The sequence below is a fragment of the Sarcophilus harrisii genome, chromosome X (assembly GCF_902635505.1).
Source record: "Sarcophilus harrisii chromosome X, mSarHar1.11, whole genome shotgun sequence".
Classification (NCBI taxonomy): domain Eukaryota; kingdom Metazoa; phylum Chordata; class Mammalia; order Dasyuromorphia; family Dasyuridae; genus Sarcophilus; species Sarcophilus harrisii.
Genome location: NC_045432.1, coordinates 20230527 through 20255317, shown reverse-complemented (window position 1 = coordinate 20255317; position 24791 = coordinate 20230527). Strand labels below are relative to the sequence as shown.

The 24791-nt window shown below is 41.2% G+C and overlaps 1 protein-coding gene across 2 annotated transcripts in view; it reads right to left on the bottom strand.

The window, feature by feature from the left end:
• OPHN1 (oligophrenin 1) overlaps positions 1 to 24791 on the bottom strand; it is a 275094-nt gene that overhangs the window by 83054 nt on the left and 167249 nt on the right. For both annotated transcript variants that reach the window (XM_031944591.1, XM_031944590.1), the window contains exons 8-10: positions 24315 to 24419; positions 22975 to 23104; positions 20568 to 20668 (exon numbers count right to left, since the gene is read on the bottom strand). In XM_031944591.1, the coding sequence (XP_031800451.1) occupies positions 20568 to 20668; positions 22975 to 23104; positions 24315 to 24419 (336 nt within the window). The remainder of the gene's footprint in view (positions 1 to 20567; positions 20669 to 22974; positions 23105 to 24314; positions 24420 to 24791) is intronic.

The following is a 24791-nucleotide window of genomic DNA, read 5'->3' as shown; positions in this document are numbered from 1 at the left end:
TTGGTCATTCCCAGATGCCTAGAGTGCCCTCCCTCCTCATTCATGCTTCACAGCGGCACCTTCAACACAAAGCCTTTCTTGATCCCCCTCCCTTTCCACCCAACCCATTCTGGTCTGAATTCCTTGGTATTAATTATTTCTATCCACATTACAGTTATTTTGTGCAAACTTATGTAGTACTTACTTTTTCCCCTATTACAAAGTAAACTTCTTAAGAAAAAAAAAAAGGTCGTTCACTCCTTTTTAACTGCTTTTAGCTTAAATTTTAAAATGTCATAATTTGTGAAAAAGGGTCAATCCGTTCCCTGCCTCAGACTTGTAAGCGTGTCAAAAAACAATCCACAGTAAATGGCATGAATATGAACTGCAAGGGAAAATGGTATAATCTTAGCAAACAAAAATTAGAATCAAAAGGTCTAGCTGTCCTTATTAGAATGTTCTAAAATGTCAAAGCACTTTCTTGTATCTAAGTATGAATAAATAAAAATTGATTTTTTTTGAACCAAAAAAAAAGATTAAAGGTTTTGTTCAGTCATTATATTTGTATCTTTACTGCCCAGCACAGTGCCTGGCACCCAATAGGTGTCTAATAAATGCTCATTGCTTGATTAGAACGAGTCTGTGAGGTAGATGATATGATTAGCCTTATTTAGAGAAGTAAATAGGTGGTGGAAGGCAGGATGTGAATTCAGAGCCAAGAATCTCAGATTCTTGGAGCCAAATGGGAAGATTTTAGGTTCGATTCTTACTCAAAGATGAATCCACTCAAAAGATGCCTTTTCACTGATCATTCGGCCTCTGCTGTTGGACCTTCCACAGAAGAGGAAATACATCATCATTAAAAGTAGCCCACTGCACCTTGCCAGAGCTCAATTCTTAGGAAGCTTTTCCTGACCTCCAGCCTAAATTGTCTCCTTTGAAACTTTCCCCCATTCTTCCTGGTCCTGCCAACTCTGGCCAAACAGGACAATTGGGATCCTTCTTCCATATGACTCTCCTTCAAAAACTTCAATCAGATCCCACATGTCATCTACACCTTTGTCAAGTCATTCATTAAAATGTCATCCAGTGCTACTCCACTGGAGACCTCCTTCAAAACTGACAAACCATCAACAAAAGCTTGAGTCTTGACTCAACCAGTTCTAGATGTTAATCATCTTGTATTTACCATCCTTCTCTCTACCTTTTCCATGCGAATTGAACAAGAGATTTGATTAAAAATTGTGCTAAAATCTAGGTAAAGGATACTTAGAACATTCCTCTGGTTCATCCATTTAGCCTCTGGAGAAAAGAAATTTGGCAACACTGCTTTGGCTAGCTGTTCACCAATGACCTCCGTTCTAAGCCATTCTCCAATTTTGCGAGCCAAGTTCTCTGACCTCTTTTCTAAATCATGACAATGCTTTCCCCTTTCCGGTCCCAGGGAACCTTTTTCCGTGACTTTCAAACATCCCTGACCCATGACTCAGCCTTCACTTAGCTCACTTTTAGCAGTGTCTGAAGATGTAATTTGTCTGGGCCTGGTGAAATCTGAATTCACCAAAGACAGCTAGGTAATCATTTATTATCTCCTAATGAGGAGTATATTTCAAGTAGCAATTCTCTCTCCCGTCTAGTCCAAAGCTTAGTACCCTTGAAAGACAAAAATGGGACCAAGTAACTCTGCTTTCTTGATCAACATTATTACTATCCCATCCACAGTTTTGAAAATATATGCCAAAAAATGTGGGGGGGGGGGGAAGCTAGATGATGCAGTAGATAGAGCATCAGCCCTGGAGTCAGAAGGACCCAATTTCAAATCTGACCTCAGATACTTAACACTTATTAGTTGTGTGACTATGGACGAGTCACTTAACCCCAACTGCCTTGCACAAAAAGTCATTTTCTTGACTTTGGCTTTTTTCACCAGCCTAAAGACTCTGGTCTTTAGGAAATCTGGGCAGGTTTCTCAGAGTAGCCCTTGCTTCTCTAGTTGTCCTCTGTTACCTGCCCTTGCTTCAGTGTTTACACATAATTTCGTATCTAAGTTGCAAAGTTCGCTATACTCTATATCTATTCAGACGACTCCCTGTTTTCTATCTCTACAGAATTATTTGCCTTTGTGTCTTCAGAAAGTCATTCCTGTAGGTTTCTCATCCTTCACCGACTTCCTTATAGAGCTATAATCCATGAAATCCTTTCTGAAAGCTGCTGGACCCCAAATTAGGGGGCATGTCAGGTTCCGCCAGCTTTGTCCTTCTCCATCCCAAATCCCAAACTCTAACTGAGCAGTCACTTCCTCTCCCCCACTTCTATCCCAAAGTTCCCAATGCAGTAACCAGTTCCTTCCTGTTAAGGACTGAAGAGATTTTCCCTCTTGTTGGTTTCAACCTTTTGAAAGAGGAAATGATCCTTAAATAAGTGAAGAGATTGCTAGCTGTTCCGCTTTTGATTCAGAGTTGTAGCAATTGTCTAGATAAGCAAAGTCTGCCATCACTATCGCATTATTTTGTGCCACAATAGTCAGACCAGTGGACCAACTCCCTCTTTCCTTTTCCAATCTAGTTAAGCTGGAGCAATCTACAAAGACAAGATCACTTGTTTTTCACTCCATTGGCCTTTGCCCAAATGCACCCCACCATGCTTCCTCCTTCAGGAGAATCAATTTCCTCACATGAGTAGACCTTTTAATATAGCTCATCCAACCCCTTTCACCTGCCTTCTTTCTTTGAGGGGAAGAGAAAATGATATTCATCAAGAGCCATATTCTAGGAACAGATTTTCTTTCACCAATTCTCAATGATATCTATGAAATCAACTTTGCCTTCTTGATTTAAGGCCTCTACTTCCTCTTGTTACCCAAAGTCAGGGCATTTGGGCATAGATACTAGCAAGGAGAGACGAGGGTTTTTTTTTTAAATGAGCAAGGCAAAAAAATAAAAGGAAACAACTGAAAGGGAAAGATAAGGGACCTCTTCAAGAAAAGTAGAGAAAGTTTCATGTAAAAATGGGCACGATAAAAGCCAAAAAACATATGGGAAGGCATTTAACAGAAGCAGAAGAGATTAAGAAGAGATGGCAAGAATATGCTAGAAAGATCTTAACATCATCAATAACCATGATAGTGTGGTTACTGATCTAGAGTCAGATATCCTGGCGAATAAAATCAATGGGTCTTCAAGGATGGAAGCATTACAAACAATAAGGCTAGGGGAGGTGACAGGATTTCTGCTGAGCTACTTAAAATCCTAAAAGATGACATTGTTCAAGGCTCACACCCAATATGTCAGCAAATTTGGAAAATTCAACAGTGGCCACTGGATTGGAAAAGTTTGGGTTATATCCCAATCCTAAAGAAGGGATATTCAAATTACCAAAAAAAATGCTCATTTCACATCCCAGCAACATTATGCTTAAGATTCTGTAAACTGGACTTCAACACTATGTGAACCAAGAATTACTAGAAGGGCAGGATGGTTTTCAAAGGGGCAGAAGAACTAGAGACCAAATTGCCAACATTTGCTGGATTATCGAGAAAACAAGGGGGTTCCAGAAAAAAAAAAAACATCTACTTCTGTTTTTCTGTTTCACTGACGACACTGAAGCCTTTGACTGTGTGGATCACACCAAGACGTCCAAGTCATCCAAGAGATGGCTGTACCAGATCATCTAATTTTTTTTCTGGAGAACCTATATGTGGGCCCAGAAGCAACAGTCAAAACCAAACACAGAACAACTGATTGGTTTAAGATTTGAAAAGGAGAGGTTGTAGACTTTTCATTTCATTTATTTAACTTACATAAAGTGAAATCATATGCTATGCTGGATGATTCAAAAGCTGGAATCAAGGTTTTCCAGGAGAAATATCAACAATCTCAGAAATGCAGATGATACCAATCTCATGACAGATGGTAAAAAGGAATTAAGAAGCTTTTTGATGAGGGTGAAAGACAAGAGTGTAAAAGCTGTGTTGAACTTTAACATCAAAAAAGTAAGATCACTGTAGCTGGGCCCATCACTTCCTGGCAAATAGAGGGAGAAGAAATGAAAGTAGTGTCATATTTTATATTTTTGTGCTCAGAGATCACTGCACAAGGTGTTTCTCCTTGGAAGAAAAGTTATGGCAAATCTGGAAAGCCGAGAGCCACAGAAGTGACATTTTTAACTGTAGTACTAAAGAAGACTTTTGAGATTCCCTTGGACAGCAAGGAGGTCAAATTAGTCAATACATAAAGAAATTAAACTAGGCCATTTACCAGAAGGTTGATACTGAAGGTGAAGCTTAAATACTCTGGCCACATAATGAGAAGACAGGACTCACTGGAAAAGACCCTGATGTTGGGAAAGATTGAAGGCAAAAGGAAAGGGAGATGGCAGAGGAGGAGATGGACAGAAAGTGTCATGGACACAACGAATATGAGCTAACAGAGTTCAAGAGATAGTGGAGGATAGTTGGGCTAGGAGTGCTGCAGTCTGTGGGGTCACAGAGTCAGACATGACTGAATAACAACAAATTTGAAATCATGAGTTTACCAATGGATTCCTTTCTTGAATTTTATTTTCTGTGAACTGGTTTGTTCTCTGAATAATTCTGCTTCCTTCACTGTACCTACTCCTAATGGAATCTAATTTGGTGGGTATACTATATACTACAAGCAGTTTTCTTCCTTCCCCATTCTTTTTAGCTCAACGCCCTTTCCATGGCATTTGCAAGACATAAGGCACGATACCCTTTCATCTAGCAGTGTCTCTACTGGGCTTGTGTCCCAAAGAGATCATAAAAGAAGAAAAAGGACCCACATGTGCAAAAATATTTGTAGCCTTTTTATGGTGGCAAAGAACTGGAAACTGAGTGGATGCCCATGTTGGGAAGGGCTCAATAAGCTCTGGTATATGAATGTAATGGAATATTATTGTTCTATAAGAAATGAAGAGCAGGCAGATTTCAGAAAAGCCTGGGAAGACTCATTCGCATGAACTGATACTGAGTGAGGTGAGCAAAACTAGGAGAACACCATACACAGTGAGAGCAAGATTATGTGATAATCAACTATGACAGACTTAGTTCTTTTCAGCAATAGCTGAAGCCAAGACATGAGCCATGACATGACATGACAATTCCATGAGCCAAGACAATTCTAATAGACTTGGGATGGAAAATGCCATCCACATTCACAGAGAGAACGTGGAGATTGAATATAGATTAAAGCACAAATTTTCAGCTTTTTTATTTGTTTGCTTGCATTTTCTTTCTTGTGGTTTTTCCCCTTTCTTCTGATTTTTCTTTCACAACATGATTAATATGGAAATACCTTTAAAATATGTGCACATGAATAATCTATATCAGAATGCTTGCTGTCTTGGAGAGGGGAGAGATAAGGAAGGGAGGGAAAAAAATTTGGAGCTCAAAATCTTACAAAAATGAATATTGAAAGCTATATATTTCTATATATAATTGGAAAAAATAAAATACTATTGAGCAAGAAAAGACATAAGGCACAGACATTCTTACTAGCTTTGGTTCTTTTATCAGCCCTAGGCCAATCCTGATAAGAAGGCTATCGTTCCTCCATTTTAAGTGATGATCCAGAAATCTAGATCCCATGCTCTGATACCAGGTGTTTGCTTCCCAAATCAATTTTCTGCATCTTTTGCTTTCAGGCTACACTAGTGCTGAAAACACCACATGTCCCTTTGGTTCCGGGCAGGGGATGTAATCTTTGGCACTGCTTCTACAAGCTTCCTTCTGCCAGTATTGTTTATATCTGTGTGAATTACCAATAAGTGGGTAGAAGCCATCATTGTGACAAGTCTTGGGAGTTTCACTCTTCTGCCTTGGAAACATGCCCAGGGAAGACGATGGATTTTTATCTTGTTCTCATTAGAACCAAAAAAACAGTACCCTCGAGCAAGAAACCATCTCCTACCATTCCACTTTTCTTGCTCAGATCCTTGCTGGATGATGGCTCACCTGATGGTATCTGTGGACAGGTTTTTATGTTTCTTGAACAGGCACTTGTTTCTCAAGATCTTTTTTTAAAGCATTCCTGTGGTCATCTTTCTGACCATCCTTCTGGCATGGATCCATTGAGTTCAAGTTTCTTCACTTCAGATACTTTCCCCTTGTTTTTTCCCCACACATTGAAGCCTTTCTCCCATTTTAAAGAAAAGTAACACCTCATTGTCCCTGATAATGTAGAACATGGAGAGTCCAGTCTTTAGACCCTTCACCTTCTCCTCAAGGAGGGAGGACAACCTCTCCTTGAACAGAAATAGCCCTTTTTTGACTGTGGCCAAGAGATAAATAGCACACATTTATCATGGATGAATTTTCCCTGCTTTCCACATTGAGAAATCCTTAGGTTTTAAGGCCTACAGAACCACACTCAGCTTTATCTCCTTTCCCTCTTAGTGGGATTTAGTGTCTTCACCAGCCTTTCTGACTTTTTTTGACTAGCTTCTCATTTGCTTTGACATTTGGTTCTAACCAGTGACTCGACTAAGCTATTTTATTTGCCATTTGCTTTACTTAATCTTTCTTTAGCTTATCCTTTTCCTGAGTCTTTGTCACTTCTATCCTTTGCTCTCTGTAGATGGAACCCTTTAGCTTCAGGTTTTCTTGAGTCTTTCCTCAAGCTCTGTTTCCCAAATTTAACCTGTGACATTCCTCACAAGCCACTCTGTTCATTTCCTTTTCCTTCTTGGTCATCTCCCTGAGTCCATCCCTCCTTTCCTGCTTCTTTCTCCCATGACCTTTCCCCCCAGAAGTCAGAAGTATAATCTGGATGGAGATATTTAACTCATGTTTTCTAAAATTTCCCAGACTCCTCCACATTTCTCCTCCTCTATCTCCAAATCACATTCACAACGTCCTATTCCTCCTTATTCAGCTCAAACTCTTCTTCTCTTGCTATTCTCTGTAGCACTTTTTATAGTACAATTTCTTAAACTGTGGGTCACAACCCCACATAGGGTCATATAACTGAATGTGGGAGTTGCAAAATTACAATTATCAGTAAATGTTCATTTTTTTAACCTATTTTATATATCTAGATATCTGGGGTAGCATAAAAATTTCTTTGGTGAAAGAAAGGGAAAAAAGTTTTAAAAACCCTGCTCTATTGCCCCAAAGACCACAACTAGAGCTTTGGGCCTTCATCTGGAGGCATGTCTCCTTCAAAGAAGTGATGAAATGGTACAAAGAAAAGTGTGGAAAAGAGAGGGGAAGGAAGGAAGCCTGGGCAAAGGGCCCACAATGCAATTTTAAATCTACAAGTATGGCAGCAAATGACCCAGTGATGAACTGAGGAGTCTTGGACCAACTGGAAAACTAGGTTCCATTCTCACCACTATTAGAACCACTGTTTGAAAATCTATAGGGAAGCATGCTTTTTAGAAGAGAAAACCTGAAATTTATAGGATTGTGAGTCTAATGAAGTAAAATGGCCTAGTGGATAAAGAGCTAGCCTCGGATTCAGTTCTGAGTTCAAGTCTCATCTCGGCAAAATACCAACAATGTGACCCCTGGTCAACATGCTTTCACCTTTCAATGACTAGGGCAACTCTAAGATAATAAATCGCAGAGAAAGGAAAGCTCTCAGTGGTTCACAAATGTTTGATGAGTGCTGAGTCCCTGAGCAAAAAGCAGTATAAAAATCTAATGGAGCCATGTATGACAACGGGAAGGAGAACAACTTGGAAAAACAGGGAATTCCTTTACCAACAGATTTTTTAAGGTTCAGAAGATAGGGTCAAGGGCAGATCACATAAAGGGAGCATAGAGAAGAGTAGCAGGGTCCTGGAAGGAAGGCATCAGGGACGCTAAGACTCCAAATTATCTAAGGAGAGTCCAAAAAGGTACATCATCACAGATTGAACAGCTGGAAGGGACCCCCTAGTCTGACCCATACCTAAACCCATGTCTGAGAAGGGGTCACTGGGTGTCTGTCTACCTGAAAAACACCAGTGAAGGAGAAGTCACTGGAACCCAAGCAAGTATACAACGAGGAGAGAGGTAACTGGAGCTTTGGCCCAAGAGGTTATGATTTAGTTTGGAATCTTTACAGTGTTAAGTCATTAGAGTTGATAGAGACAATAATTATCCAATTTAGCCTGGTTCAGTATGATTAATCTGATCCTATGAGGAGATGCTATGGGCCAGAAGAAACAAGGTACTAAGTACAACTGATAGAAATAATGCTTGTGTTCACACCTTTAGAGAGCTCATATAAGCAAGAAGTATTTAAGTACTCATTGGAGTTCACACATTTGGGAGATTTCAGGATTTAGTATGAGATATCTGATTTCACACCTCCCTTGAAGCTCTCAGGGCCAGAGAGCACTCTGGGAGAAACCCATAATCCCACTCTCTCAGAAGAGATCATATATAAGAAGCAGACAGAGGCTCTCTCGGGGAGTTGGGCTGAATTAGATTGAAGAAGGGAGCATCAAGTCAGTTCAGGAGAAGCCCACTCTCGGAGGCGCAATCAGATTCACTTCATCTCCCACAGCTGTGGTGGCTGGCCTCCTGCACTTCCCCAACTGAGACCAATGCTGGTCTGAAAGGCTCTCCAGAAATCTGCCCAGCCCCAGGCAGGGAGGTGCTGGCTGGAGGCTGAAGAAAGCAGAGGCAGAAGCAAGGGACAATCTGCAAGAGCTCTTGGAACCAAGCAGAGAGAGAGGGGCCTCTAAGAAAGCTAACCGGGCTATATTGAAGGACACAATAAAAGATCTGAACTTTCAGCACCTGGCTGCATTTGGATGATTATTTACTTGTAACTGAAACTAAGGCTGCCTCCAGAAAACCTCCCCAAGAAACCTGCTCCCAGAGAGAACCATTATATTTTAAAGAACAAGAACACCACAATTTAGATCGAACCAATCACCATCTCCAAGTTGGCTTTCTCTCCCAGAAGCTGCACTCCAGGTGAGCACCTCCATGGTCGGCCCCACAATCAAGGATAATGAATTCATCCCGGGATGAGTTTCTTGGTGGAAGAAATCAGCAGCCAAGCAACAACTAAAGGTGAGAAGCAGACAATTCCTGGGGCAAAAACGCAGATCAAACATCACCCATAATTTAGTAAATAGATCCTAGTGCCTATAACACTGAGAGGATAAGTTAAGTGACTTGCCTAAGGACATACAGAGGAGACACTTGAACCTAGGCCTTCCTGACTCTAAGCCCATCACTCTGCTACCTCATTACACAATAACACACATACACACAGAGCATGTTAGAAAGATGCACATAGATCAATAACAAAATTCAACAAGAAGATAAAGACAAGAGAGATCAGAAGGGGACAGAGAAGCAAGTAAAAAGCATTTATTATGAATATTTTTAGAGTTTATAGATAGCTCCTATGAAACAAGCATTAGTCCTCTGAAGTTCATAGTCTTAAGCAGGACTTCATTTTCTTGTTTGATAATTTTTTGCTGATTATTAAATTAAAAAAAACTTAAAATAAAATAGATGACTCATTGCCATCGTGCACCCCGGTGCATCCCAGAGAGATGCTTGCCAGGTCCTGCGGCCTCCAGTAGAACGGGAATACCGGTTCCCCTTTTCTGTCAGCACGGGCAATTCCTCGCCGCCAGCTGTTCCCTCCATTATTTTTGCAACCAGCCGCTCACCAAAAAGAGGAAGAAGAGCAAGACACGAAGCTGGTCTTCCTCGAAGAGGATATGAAAGTAGTCTGGTTTCTTTTCTGGGTCTCCAGCATGCAGAGAAAGGTTTAAATGGAGTGTACCAGAGGCAAAGAACTTTAAGATCCATGGTGATGAAAAGGTTTGTGTGGAGAAGAAATGCACAAGACTGAAAGCCTGCACCATTAAGTAAATTTTCTGACCCACAACATGGGATGGGGAGAGTTCTCTGGCTGCCCCAAAATGGAGACTTCCAGGGGTCTTTTATTGGATGGTGTTTCTATCATTAGCAGATGGCCAGAGGAGATTTTTCTGAGTGATGATTTCACCACCAGGTGGCATTAGTGGCCACAATCTGGATCCTGGGCTGGGCCTGGCCAATGATCTGTGGAAATTTTCTGCCTGTCCTGGGACAGGATCTGGATCCATTATCTATCTATTTGCCTCCACCTCCTCCTTTTCCATTTCCACTTCTTTTTCCTCCTCTTCTCTGATTCCTCCACGTCCTCATCTTCTCCCACTCTTAGTGCCCTTCTCTAACCTTCCTTTCCTTTTTTGTTCTCCTTCTCTTGGTCCAACTTTTCCTCCTTTCCCTCCTCCCCCTCTTTTTCCTCCTCCACCTCCTCCTCCTCCTCCTCCTCTTCTCTCCTGTTCACTCTCAGTCACTGATGTCACCCTGGACAATGTCATCATGGTACCTATAGGGGAAAAGATCTTCAGAAAAAGACAGGAAGGAACAGAGTTTAGGCCAGCTCACAGCTGTGGAGGCCAGGAGCGAAGGGCTGACCCCCGGGATTCCATTCCATCCAACGCAAAAATGCTTTTAGAAGTGTATTGGGCCATAGGCCCCACCTCCCTCAACAGAATTCGGAAAAGAAGGCCAGGAATCCCCATGGACAGATGTTCAGTCATGAGTCAATAAGGCCATGGGGAAACTGGTGGGGGGGGGAGCCTGAATTTAGTTATGGAGAAAAGCACTCAAAAAAAAACAACTCTGGAAACAGATAAATATCAGCAGTGTCCTGAATACACTGAGAGACAGGGAGACCTCCCCTTCCCAGCTGTAGGGGACCAATGGGGGAGGGCAAGAGAGAGCAAACCCAGCTGCCACAGTTCGGCTCCTTCCCCAGTGAACTGAGAACTAGACCTTCTAACAGATATAATCATAAAGGGTTCAAATGAGGCTTTCTTCTGTTCTCACCACAAAAAATCTTCAGTGAGATAGAGGTTTCCTCAACTACTAATAAATATAATTTCAAATTATATTAAAATAATATTTATCTCATCTGCCTCATTTAATCTATGTTCTTATATTATATTGGGGTCTGTGTATGTGTGTATGTGTGTGTATGTGTGTATACACACCAAGGCCTAGTTACTATCAAACAAGTATCACAAATCCATGGTGGTAGATAAGGATCCACCTTAAGAATCCCTACAGGGAGCAGATTGACTTTTTAAAATATAATATTACACATGTTTTAATATATTTGTATTTTGTTCACTATTTCCTAAGTGCATTTTCATCTGGTTTATATGCCACGGGGGCGTCACATTCAGCCCACAGGCTGCCATATTTAGCATCCCCGCTCTAGAGGATGTCAAGGAATTTGGAGGTCTGTGGATCTACTCAATGGAAACTGTGTTCTCTGAGTCCCTACCCATTGGGAAACTTTTACCTTCTCTTCTGAATTTGCTATTAATTCAGTAAGCCTGAATTATGTTCTTTTAGCTTAACGGAGTTGGCCCTCTACTGGAGCAAACATAAAAAAACATTCTTGGTCAGCTTAAACAGCATCTACTCTGAGCAAATAATACAGAGACAAACAAATCTAATTTAGTACCAAGGAAACCAAGCATAATGGTAAGACATCATCAAATAGTTATGATCCTGCCGTTCTCGTAAATCTATTAGTATCCCCCCACAGACACAGGGCCGATCTGAACCAGGAGTTATAGGAAAAGTATACAATTAATTCCTTCCACATCATGAGGATGAAATGCACAATACCCCTGAGAGCTGGAAAAGCCACATAAAATTTTTGACCCTCCCTTCATCCTCCAGAAGAAGCCTTTTTTTTTACGTGGTGTTTATCTTATCGTAAAATTTGGTTTAAGTATTTGGTCATAGGATCTGCGTTGTCAGAAGCTTCCGCAAAACTCCCCCAAATTTCTTATGTTGACCCAAGATATATGGAAACTGTGATGGAGAAAGTCACAATGTGGGAAGGATATTTCCCATAGCTGTTTCCTCACCTTTGAGCAAAGAGTGGAATGCCCATTTTCTGCTTGATTCGATAGGTGAAGAAAGCAGAGGCTCGGAGGGCATTCTGAGCAATCCTGGGACTTGGGGCAGAGGGAACAGACAAGCCTTGGGGTCTGGATATGAAGCCGAGCCTTGTTGCAGCCTCTGACCTCTTCTCACTTCTGATAGTCAATGACAAATCAGGGCGCCTCAAATCAGGCCCTGGCAAGGAAGCGCTTCCCCTTATCTACTCGTGACTTTAGGGCCACCATACTGATGCCAGACCCTGTGTAAGGCACAGTGGCTCTGGTATACGGGGCTCATATACCACAGTGACTTTGCCAGATGTATTTCTTTCCTCTACAAATCTCCAAAACCTTCATTCTAGCCTGAGTAACAAATACCAGGTTCAATACCAAATAGAGGTTTCTCAATTCTCGTCCTTCTAGAACCATTGGCTCCAATTTGCACACAGATAAGCAGCATCAGAGCATACTCTGGGAATGAAGGCCTAAGAAGGACTTGACCTGCTCAAATCTCCCTGGAGCCCTCCACACTCCATCTTCTATCCCTCACACTCTCTTCCCTTGCCCCGGGCTATTCTCTGACCCATACATCCCTCCAACTTCAAAAGCTTCCTCGGGGGACCATGTCTGGCAGGATTTTTAGTAAGCAATTCCACAAAATAAAAGTCTTTAGGCCCCAGGCTTCTTTGGGTCCTGAGAGAAGGAAAAATTCAAAGGAAAAGAGAGACACATATCAATATTTCCCCAAGGAAACAGGCCATGTGACCATGAGGGCTCCAAGAAGGGCCCAACCTCCCATGGGTAGGACCAGAAAAGATCCTTCTGTTTTCCTAATCCAAAGAAAGTCAATATTTTATTGGCAAGGGGGCCATCGTATTCTTACTCTGACCTAAATGTCATCTAGACTTTGGAGAAGGGGAAGAGATTAACCTTTTAAAGGTCCTGCCTAGGCAGAGAAGGAGAGAGAGAGAGAGAGAGAAAGAGAGAGAGAGAGAGAGAGAGAGAGAGAGAGAGAGAGACAGACAGACAGACAGACACATCCTTGTTAGGGTCACTCAACGAGCGACTGTCTGAGGTGAGATTTGAATTCCGGTCCTTCAGACTTTTAAGTTTTTATCACTAACGAGGAGACGCCTTGTTTTGGATTGGAGCTGTGTTCCTGGAAAAAGTTGTCTGTAAAATGAATTTCTATAAAATAAACTACATTTGAATTATTCCTCCATTTCCTTACAGTTTCTGTAATGCTTTGGAGTTTGCAAAAATGCTATTCTCACAGTTTTCTCACACATAACTATTATGTCAAAGCCCATCCCTTACAGGGTATCTTTTGATAAAAGCATTACTTTTCTCCTCCTGCACATCCACTAGCTTTTGTCTCTCTACTCCAATTAACTAGCACAAATGTTGAGTTCACAGTAGGCGCCTAACAAATGCTTGGTGAGTGATTGATTCTCTTTTGTAAAACTAGGCTTTCATGAACTGGGTTTGCATAAAACCAGGTAAATCCACAGGAAGGGCAACATGGTACAGGGAATTTGGATCAGCAGATGACTGGGATGTAACATTTACTATTCGTGTGGTCCTAGACAGAGAACTTCACATCCCTGGGGCTCAGTTCCCTCATCTGTAAAATGGAGTGTTAGACTAGATGGCTTCAAATGAACCAATATTTGTAAAGTGCCTAGCACAGTACCAGGTACATAGTAGTCACTTAATAAAAACCTATTCTCTCCTCCCAGTTCTAAATTTAGGATTCTATGTGTGACTCTGAGCTAGTTACATGCCTTCTCTGCATCTCAGTTTCCTCATTTGTTAAAAAAAAAATAGGGCAGGGGAAGGAAGGAGGCTTGGACTTATTACCCCTGAGTTTGTTCACTCAACACAACCAGAACCCAATGTATTACAAAATTTGTTCCATGGACAATTCCACAGAGAGTCAGGAAGGATCTCAGAATTCACTCACACCATCCCACCCTGAAGACACATTTACGTGGCCATAGTTTACGTCATGGTACCATATTTGAGCGCCTCTTACTCCGCTTGCTGCCCGAGAATGGGAAACTTTCGTTTTTCAATCTGGCAAGTATAACTAATGCCTAAATTCCATCCCTAGATCACAGCCAAAATGAGCTGCTCATTATCAGTCTCAGAGAGAAATAAGGACTGGCCTGTTAAACCCAAGCAGAATGTCCCATAAGTCTTAGTGTCGTGTTCAACTATTAAAGCCTGAGTATTTAAGCATTTAAAGCTAGTTAAGTATTTCAAGGACAGTCCTCCTTTCCACATCACAACTTTCCCCATTACAGTGTCAATAGAGCTTGGGTTAATGTAAGAAATCAAGTGGGAATTTGGGGAGAATTTTGAGGAAGCCATAGATGAAATGTGAAGGCCAGTGGATCAAAGAGAAGTGGAAGAAACTCAGAAGTGTATAAAATAGATGTATTGTACTATATAATATCAACATATTTTATCTTTTAATGTCATAATAATTCACACTTTTTCTCTGGTATGAAGGGCGGAACAACTTGTACACAGATTTTCCAGATGCGGGGGCCATGCCCCTAACTCCCACCCCCACCCCGGAAGGAAAAGGATAACCATATTTGAAGTAAGTTTTGGTAGCTTTAAATGACACTAAACCTTATAGAATAGCCTGTATATTTTGGGGAAAGAGAAGGTAAAAATGAATAGGCTCCCAAACTACTAGTCTAAGTTCCCTTAGATTGCAAATATTTGGAGACAATTTTAACTCCTTGGAATTTGGGTTTTTTTATCTTTTTTTAACTAAATGACTCTTGCATGCAGGATATCAAACCTCAATCTGCCTCTCTGCATTTTCTCTTTCCTGCTGAGTTGCTGAGTCTTCCTTTCTCCAATCTAAACATGCTCATTTCCTATGAGGGATCTTTCCCAGTGGAGTGAATTACAAAACAAATACTTAGTGAGAACCACCTAGCAAAGATGGAATTGGTTTTATCATATATTTAATTTTGTTGTTGTTGTTGTTGTTTTTGAGTTCCGTCATGTGTGACTCTTCATGACCCCATTTGAGGTTTTCTAGGCAAAGATATTGGAATGGTTTGCCATTTCCCTCTCCAGTTATTTTACAGAGGAGGAAATTGAGGCACACGGGGTCTCTAAGGGCCACTAACCCCCCCCGCCCTCCCAAAAAAAAATATCATTTCAAGAAACATCTGATCATCTTGTATTGCACCACTTAGGATAAGCATCCATAAGACCATTATGAAAATAATTACAACTTTTGAACCATTTGTGGAGAGGAAAACACAGTAAGCCCCTCCAGAATTGAATTAAATTACTTAATAGTTTCATAGTCAGTGATGATAGATACAGTATCATAAAAATATGTTGGAAAATATGGTTCAAAAGCAAAAATAAATGAAAGAGGCTCAAAACTTGAAGACTATACAAAAGCTTCATGTTTATTCATATGGTACAGAGGATAGAAGACTGGCTTTGGAGCAAGGAAGACTCGAGTTAGAATCCTGCCTCAAGCACTTACTAATTGTTTCACCGTAGACAAGCAACTTAACCTGTCTGCCTTGGTTTCTTCAACTGTAAAATGGAGATAATAACAGCACTATCCTCCCAGGATTTCTTGAGGATCAAATGAGCTAGCATTTGTAAAGCACTCAGTATAGTGCCTGGCACATAGTAAGCACTTAATAAATGCTTGTCTCCTTCCATCCTATGTATCATGTATATTTTCTTTAAGAAGAGAATTAAGAGGCACTGGACACAATAAATACAAAATAATAACAAGAAAATTGAAATTGATTATATTAAAGGATAGGCAAGGACAAATTATGGATGTGAGAATCATTTCTAAAGCAGCTCTCTATATTCTGACAGTGATTCATTAAAGCAAAAGCAGAAATCAATATCCAACTAGACAAAGAATAAAAAAAAGATGAAGTTAGGGCATACAATTTAGGCCTAACTAAACTACCTAATCAACCTATTGATGAGGAAAAATGAAAAATGGATATAAAAACAGGTATCACTACAGACTATTATTTCCCAATAAAGTTTTACTCATGTAAATTAATTTCCACAAGAGGGAGACTTTAAAAAAACACCCTAGAAAATGCTTTGATCTCATTGTCAAGTGGAGGGACAGTAACAAAAGGCAACAACGATGGAGTTTAAACTCATTCATAAGGTCTAACAGAAGAGGACGGTAGAAGGTTATTAGTAGTACAACTCCACAGAATACTGACTAAGAAGAACTGGAGGGGAAAATAAGTTTGGAAAAAGTGTAGTTAAGAGATCAAATCAAGCAAAATCATCCCTTGGGCATTTCCCGATAAAATTGGAAAGAGGACAACAGATGAAAAAATAACAAGCTCTATAAAGATTTTATACCAATCTCATTTCTCCATTTTATCCTATTTGGATTTGAACCTGATTGTTCCTGATGTACTACATGAGGAAACAGAAATGGTACCGAAAAAAACAAGATGGAAAGAACAGTTGGACTAGACCAAATAAATATACCTAATGGACGTCTGTGCTGGAGCTGGCACAATCTAGATGGCTTGATTCACAAGGTACCTTAAAGGGAGGAGGATATTAAACTTCTAATGGAAAGACTCTTGAAAAGTTTTAGATCTTGCTATTACAAACCAAAATGAGGAGAGAATATGAATAAAGACTGATGCATAAACCTACCTTTCCCATATCTACAAAAAATTTTGGAAGAAAAAATTTGCACGTGTCTTATGGGCTTTATGGATAATGGGAGACAGGAACAGTGTATTGCTAAGACATTCTATGGTGGACTCCATCTTTGCAACTGCACTAATGACTAAAAAGTGAAGAGAGTATAAGATCCTATTGTGCATTATTGTTTTTTCTTGACCCTTATCCTTTCTTGACCTCTTTTGAAATTGTTTATCACCCAGCAATATTATACAATGATCAATTCTGATGGACGTGACTCTCTTTAACAATGAGATGGCTGGGACCAGCTCCAGTGGTCTTGTGATAAAGAGAACCATCTACACCCAAGAGAGAGGACTGTGGGAACTCAGTGTGGTTCACAACATAGCATTGTCCCTCTTTTTGTTGTTGTTTGCTTGCATTTTATTTTCTTCATCATTTCTTTTCTGGTTTGATTTGATTTTTCTTGCACAGCAAGATAATTGTATAAATATGTATGCCTATATTGGATTTAACATATATTTCTACCATGTTTAACATATATTGGACTACTTGCGATCTATAAGAGAGGAGTGAAAGAGGGGGGAAACTGGAATACAAGGTTTTACAAGGGCTAATGTTGCAGAATTATCTATGCAAATGTTTTGAAAAATAAAAACCTTTAATAAAAAAAGAAATTGTTTATCACCCTCTCCACCTGAATAATGTCTCCTAAGTTCTCATGATGTTATTGTATTTTAGTCCTCTTTATAACTTGTCTGATCACTCAATCTCATTTCCCTTCATTTGTTCTTTAATTATGAAATGCCCACTAACTCTAGGTGTCCAACACAGCTCTGTCCTGAGCCCTCTGCTCTTCTGCTTCACTTGGCGGATCTCCTGAGCCCCTCTGAGGCCAGTTATCCTCTCTCTTCTGAGGATTCCCAGATTTATACATCCAGCCCTAGTAACTCTCCTGAGCCACAGTACCACATTTCACCCACTGCCCTTTGGATATTGTGCACTGGGATGCCCTGACGACATTTCAAACTCAACAAGCCCAAAATGGAACTCATTATCTTTAGCCACAGATATTCTCTTGTTCAAAATCATTGTCAAGGGTACCGCCACCTCCGTTCGCTCAAGCTCGCAAACTCAGTGTCATCCATGATTCACTTTCTGTCATACACTATTTTGAATCCATGGCCATTGCCATTTCTAACTTCATAGCATCTATATATTGCTTTCTTCTCTCTACTTACATAGCTAAAACCCTAGCTCAGGCTTGTATCCCGATCTCTCACCCAAAACCTGCATTTGCTTTCAATTTAGTCTCCCTGCCTGAAGTCTTTCTCTGAGTCCGTCCTCCACACAGCTGCGAAAGTGCTTTTTCTAAAGCATCATTCCAAGCTTGATACCATCTCCAGTAACCATCACCCCAGTAAACTCCAATGGCTCCCCACTGGCACCAGGATTAAACAGACAATCCTCGGTTAAGCACTGAAAGCCCTTTATAGCCTGGCCCCTTCCTACCTCTCCAGCCTCCTCGACACATGCTCCAATCCAGTGGTCAATCTAATATACTGGTCTTTCTCATCTTCCCTCACACACCTGTGGATGCAGGCACGGGCTATTTCCCTCCCCAGAATGCTCTCCCACCTTACTTAGACCTGTTTCTTGCCCCAGTTTCCTTCAAAACTTGGCTCAAATTCTGCCTTCAGTAGGAGGCTTTTCCTGGTCCCTGCAATGCCTTCCTCTCTTGCATTTCCTTCAATTGCTCTGGATCTATCTTGCACAGACCTAATTGTTTACTAGTCCCCCACGTTAGAATGTGAGCTTTCTGGAGGCAGAGATTGCTTCTGCTTTACTTTATAACCTGAACACTTATCACTAAAGTCAGCATGGATTTATGAAGTGCTTACTAGAAGGGAGACACAGGGAAATGATTATGTTCAACTGAGATGTTCAGAATAAACTGGAGAAAATAGCAGCAGAAGACACTAGCATTAAGGAGATGGGGAAAACTTTCTTACAAAAGGGAAGCATTCAAGAATTACTTTTTAAATCTGCAAAGTCCTCTGTGAACTCAAGCAAAAGAAATGTTCTGTGTACAGAGTAACAGCAATGTTGCGGGATGATTAAACCCGCTGTTTAAGACGTTGGTATTCTCATACGGTGATCCAAGACTACTCTGAAGGACTTATGCTAAAAAGGCTAGCTATACCCAGAGAAAGAACTGCCTGTGTTCAATACAGATTGAAGTATACTCTTTTTTCACTTTATTTTTCTTGAGGGTTTTTTTTTTGGGGGGGGGCAGATCTATGTTTTCTTTCATAACATGACTTTTATGGAAATGTTTTGCATAACTTCACATGTACCTCCTGAAAGGGGAATAAGGGTGGGGAGGAAGGGAGAGAGTCTGGAGCTCCAAGTTTTAAAAACAAATGTAAAAAACTGGTTTTACATGAAACTGGGGGAAGGAAAAGTATTATTTATCTCATTTGTCTATTCAGATAAAAATTAATTAGTTAATTGATTTTTTAAAAAATTATTTTATGACAGACCATTGACTTTGGCAAAGGACCAAGGGAGGCAGGGAGAGAGTCTAGAGCTCAAAGTTTTAAAAAAACAGATGTAAAAAAATTGTTTTATATGTAACTGGGGAAAGTAAAAGTATTACTTAATAGATCTCATTTGTCTATTCAGATAAAAATTAATTAATTAGTTAATAAAAATTTCTTTTAAAAATTTAATTGACTAATTAATGTTAAAATTTATTTTTTGACAGACCATTGACTTTGGCAAAGGACCAAGGGAGGCAGGGAGAGAGTTTAGAGCTCAAAGTTTTAAAAAACAAATGTAAAAGAATTGTTTTATATGTAACTGGGGAAAGTAAAAGCATTAATTGATTGATCTCATTTATCTATTTAGATAAAAATTAAGTAGTTAATTAATTGTTTAAAAATTATTTTTTGACAGACCATTGACTTTGGCAAAGGACCAAGGGAGGCAAGGAGAGTCTGGAGCTCAAAGTTTTAAAAAACAAATGTAAAAAAAGTGGTTTTATGTGTAGCTGGGGAAAGTAAAAGTATTACTTAACTGATCTCATTTATCTATTTAGATAAAAATTAAGTAGTTAATTAATTTTTTAAAAATTATTTTTTGACAGACCATCGACTGTGGCAAAGGACCAGAATTGGATATATGATTACATTGATATGGGGATGATATGGGATTTAAAAACTCCCTGAACCAATGAAGGTTGGCACCCTCTCTGCAATCTATAGCCCTGCGGACTTGCCTAGAACACTGAGAATTTAAGTGACTTGTCGAAAATCACATAGCTAGTACGTGGCACAATTTCAACACATGTCTTCCTGGCCTCGAGGCCAGCCCTCTATCCTCTACACAAAGCTGCTTCTTGTAAAGAGACCTTGCCTCATAAGAAAGAGACTGAAAACAGAGTATGATGGAACTGTAGGAAATAAGTAACATCCCCGCTTCCCCAACTCACGCTCATGCTGCTAAATTGGGTCCCCCTAAAGGGCTGGGGGGGTGACTGCTGCACTCATGCTATATACAGAAGGTGAGACCTGGTGGATGCATCTGCTCATATGGAAAAGACACTGAATATAAAAGTCAACTGTTAATTTTTCAGTGTGAATATTTACACCTTGGAAATCAGCAAATTCAACAAATCAGGGCTTCATTGATTGTTTTCTTGATCGCCTGGACTTAAAAAAGTAATGGGGAAAGTATTCATAATGTAGATTAAATCTAAAAGTGTATTGTATATACTTTTTTGGAGGGTCTGTTGTTAAATATTTATCATCATATCCTTGGATATGATGAACACACCAATAACTATGATACGAGTGCTAAGAAGAGGTCAAAGGGCAATTGAGGGCACAGCTTATTTTAAGGTGGCTAATGAGAGCTCTACCACACTTCCGTAAAGATCCTTCTCCAGAGAAATGTTGATTGCAGAGTAATAGAAAGGGACAGACCTGTTTAGCTCCTGGTTTTTGTTCCATGGGAGTCATTGTCAATGTCTTGGTCTCCTTCTCATATTGACAGTAGTATTTCACCCATGATATTCCCAGAGCCCCTGGGATAAAAACAAAGGAAAAAAATATCAATGATACAATTCTCATCACAACTTCTAGTCCTTCTCAGTCCTAATTCTTATAGGATGCTCAAGCTCCAGCTGGATGGGACCTCAGAGACCACCCAGTCTAACTCCATTATTTTACAGATGGGGAGACTGAGGCCCAGCAGGGGAAGAGTCAGTTAGGATCCTACATCAAGAGCAGGAAGGAACCTCAGAGACCATTCAGTCAAACCCCCACAATTTACAGAGGAGGAAACTGAGGTATAAAGAGGGAAAGGGTTTGTGCAAGAACTCACTGACAGTAGGAGCAGGGCTTGAATTTGAAAACAGGTTTTCCAGTTCTAAATCAAGCACTCTTCCTATGGCATCATAGGACCTCCATGGGATCTGTTCAAGTGTATAGCTCCGTTCTGGTCACCCCTTCTTCCATTTGTCACCTGGACCCTTTGTCGACTGACCATTGGACAAGCCACTCTTGGTGTCCACCCTTGAATCCCTTTGTCCTGGTACTGTCCATGTCTATCTTCATCCCTGGAACGTGGTCACCTTCTGCCTTCTCTGCTTCTAATTCCAAGCTTAACTCTTCACATTCTCTATATAAGCTGGCACCCTTGGCAACCTTCCTCACACCTCAGCTGCATCGCATCCCCTTCTCTCCAGGTGTAGGGTCATCACCCAAGTTTAGGGTCACAGGACCTCTTGCCTGTACTCTTGTACCTGCTTCTAACTTGGCCTCCCTGCTCCCAGTCTCCTTTAGGCTATTTCAAAGACTTTCATATTGCTAGCCTCGATTGGTCTTTACAGACCTGGGAAAGAGGCAGGCCCAGGCTTGTTATCCCAATTTGACAGTGGAAGAAACCAAGACTTAGATGGATTTTCCAGGGTCACAAAGGTCATGAGTGGTAGAGTCGGGACAAGAAAGCATCATTCCCTATCTGCTTTCTTTCCTGAGGAAATCCAACTCCCTTACACATTGGGGAACATATGTTTAGATTCCAGGAAGGAACAACTGCTCCAGAAGGGGAAAAGACATTATTCTCCCTATATGAGGAGATTTTTAAAAATCCCACTGAGTTCTATCAGGAGACCTGAGTTCAAATACTGGCTCTGTCACTTACATCCTAAATCTGGGTCTCAGTTTTCACTTGAAAACTTGGATGACCTCCAAGATCTATTCCAGCTTGAAATCTTAATGAATGCTGGCTTTATCTCTCTGGTCACTCCAAACATCATAGTTTGGAAGAGTGACCGGACTAAAAGGGGATGGGGTGTAGGTGAGACATTCCAAAGGGAATCACCGTCCCCTCCCACATATAGATTCCAGAAAAATGAATTTATAATATCTATTGAGGAGCCTGGAAAACCATATATCGTTTTCAATTTTCAGTCACTGAACTAATTATTCCCTGCCTCCGGTTAGCTACAACCAAACCATGATGTTTTGGCCAATGCATTTTAACTTAGTACAATGTTAATAAAGTACTTCAACATCCATTACGAGACCAATCTTCTCCAATCGGACTGTTTCCTCACATGCACAGTGAGGAATCATTAACATCCCTTCATTTGAACACTTCATGTCCTCTCTTCCTCTCCCTCTCGCCATCTTTCACTCTTTCCTCTTCCCCTTCTCCCCTTTTTTCCCTTTCACCTTCTCTCCTTTCTCTATCTTTCTCTCTCCCCATCCCTCTTTCCCCCCCTCTCTCTGCTCCCTACCCATCCCTCTCTTCTCCTCATCCACTGTAGCTCAAAACTCCTGAGCTCCAGCCTTGGCCTCCCTGCTAGCTCAAGTTACAGATACGTACCAAAAGACCTAGCTGAAAACCGTGTGTTTGAAGGCCATTTCTAGCTCCGAGAACTCGGTTGTAGGTTCAGCCATCTCTGACACCCTATGCCTTATGGGCTTTTAGAACATATTTCTAAAGCCCCTTCCAACTCACACATCTTATATTCCTTTTTTAGTTCCAATTTGGTTTCCAGTTCCAAATTCCCCCTTTCCCTTACCCAGTGAGAAAGCAGGGAAAATAAAACCCATTATAACCACATGTATTCAAGCAAAACAAATTCCCTCATTAGCCGTGCCCAAAATAAATATGCCTCTGTCAGCCCTCTGAGGGCTTAAGTTCTGTCTGGAGGTGGACGGCATCAAATGCTGCAAATTCTGAGGCCCTTTTCAGCTTCACATTCTGGGTTCTATGTTCTAAGACTCCTAGCTCTACCGGTCTGTTGGAAAGAACAAAAAGGAACCAACTTGAAGGCAGTTCTTCAGCCGCGGGCCCCCATCGGTGTGCCCACATACATACATTTCTCTTGGGTGTAGAGATAGCCCTCGATGGTTGGCTGCCCTGGGAGTTTGCACATCTGGGGGGCCTCCTTCATCCTCTTCTTAAGTTCTTCCATCTCCTCTCGGGTACTAGAAAAGTGATTTCTTGTCTGCAAAGACATGAGTGCCAGGAGTGAATGCAAAGTGATCATTATATGCCGGGATCCAGAAAGAGTTATTAGATGGTAGCAAGTGAGTTGACCAGAAAGTCTGGAATTAGTGCAGGGGATGGCTGCATTTTCTTAGGACATTGAAGACAGGGGACCATAACCTATAGTCAGGAATAAATGTGATGGATGAAAAAAACACTGTGCCATGATCCAGGAGATTAGAACTCACATGGGACACCAGGTTACAAAAACCAGAGCTGAAGAAACCTCAGAGAACATAAAGTCTACACTAGGCAAAGGAAAGGACTTGTCTAAGATCATACATGGAATCCTAGATCTAAAGCGAGAAAGGACCTAAAAAGACCATCAAATCCAATCCTCTCATCAGAGAGGGGGAAACTGAGGCATAGGGAAAAATGATTTATACAAAGTCACTTATGGGGTCCTAGGTGTAGAGCTGGCAGGGACTTCAAAGGCCATTTTCCAGAAGAGGTCACACAAGTATTAAGAACACACAGAACATCTAGAAGATGTGGATTCCGGCAGCAGTGCTCTAGACCTGGCAAGGACTTCAGAGTTCCTTTCCAGTACAGGCCTTTCATTTTACCAAAGAGGAAACTGAGAAGTCTGACTTCTCCAAAGTCACATACAGGCAGAGTCAGTTTCTGAACTCAAGTCCTCCAATACTAGAGGCACTGCCCTTTCCACTGTACTACTATATGGCCAGCTCTAAAGCCCATGCTTCTATATGGAAGGTAGAGATGTAATTATACTCATTTTACAGACATGGAAACTGAGGCTCAGAAAGGTTAAGTGGCTTGCCCAAGGTCATATGTGATAGAGCCAGGACTTGAACCCAGGTCTTTGACTCCAAGACCACTGATTTGCACATTCCACTACATAAAAGGGCATCCATGTGAGAAAGTTCAGGATTTGTGACTGCAGACCAATAGTCCCTAAGGCAAGGCCCATATGGTTCTGCTGTGGGTGGGCTGCTGGGTAATGGGGCTCAAGTGGCCCACACTGGAGTCCGCTCAGCCGGGAGAGCAGGCAGGACTAGAACAGGACCCCGAGAGACCGGCTTATCTCAACTATCCTGTAATCGGGGCCCGGCAGGTTAGCTGAGCAATGCTCCCAAGAATGCAGCCACCCCTGTGGAGGCGGGAAGGGGGACAGACGAGGAAATGGAAACCCCCAGGGACAAACTCACATTTTGCAGACTGAGCTGGAGCTGCTGTTTGTAAGGAAGGAAATCCTGTGTTAGTTCTACTGTCAGATTGTTGGAAATGAAGAGACTGTGAAGGAAAGCCAAGACCTAGGGAGAAAAGGCAAGAAGAGACTTTATTGCAGGTACCCCCACCTCACATCCCATGCCCCTTATCAGACACAGGAAAAAGCTCCAGTTGACTGTCCAATGGGCCCCCTGGGGTTCTGTCGAAGACATCTGCAACCACCGCCCTTTCCCTGCCCAGCATCACAACGATCAGACCGCCATTTGGCGGGGCAATGAGCAAGGCTACTGTCTGCTAGCAAATATATTCCACTTCTAAGGTCCCGCTTGTTGCTGACTTAGAAAACTTAAGTAAGGTTTTGTAAATCAAGGAGAACTTTCGGGGCAACTGAACCCATACATGATCTTCAGCAAGACATGTGGCATCTCTGGGTCTCGGTTTCTTTATTTGTGAGA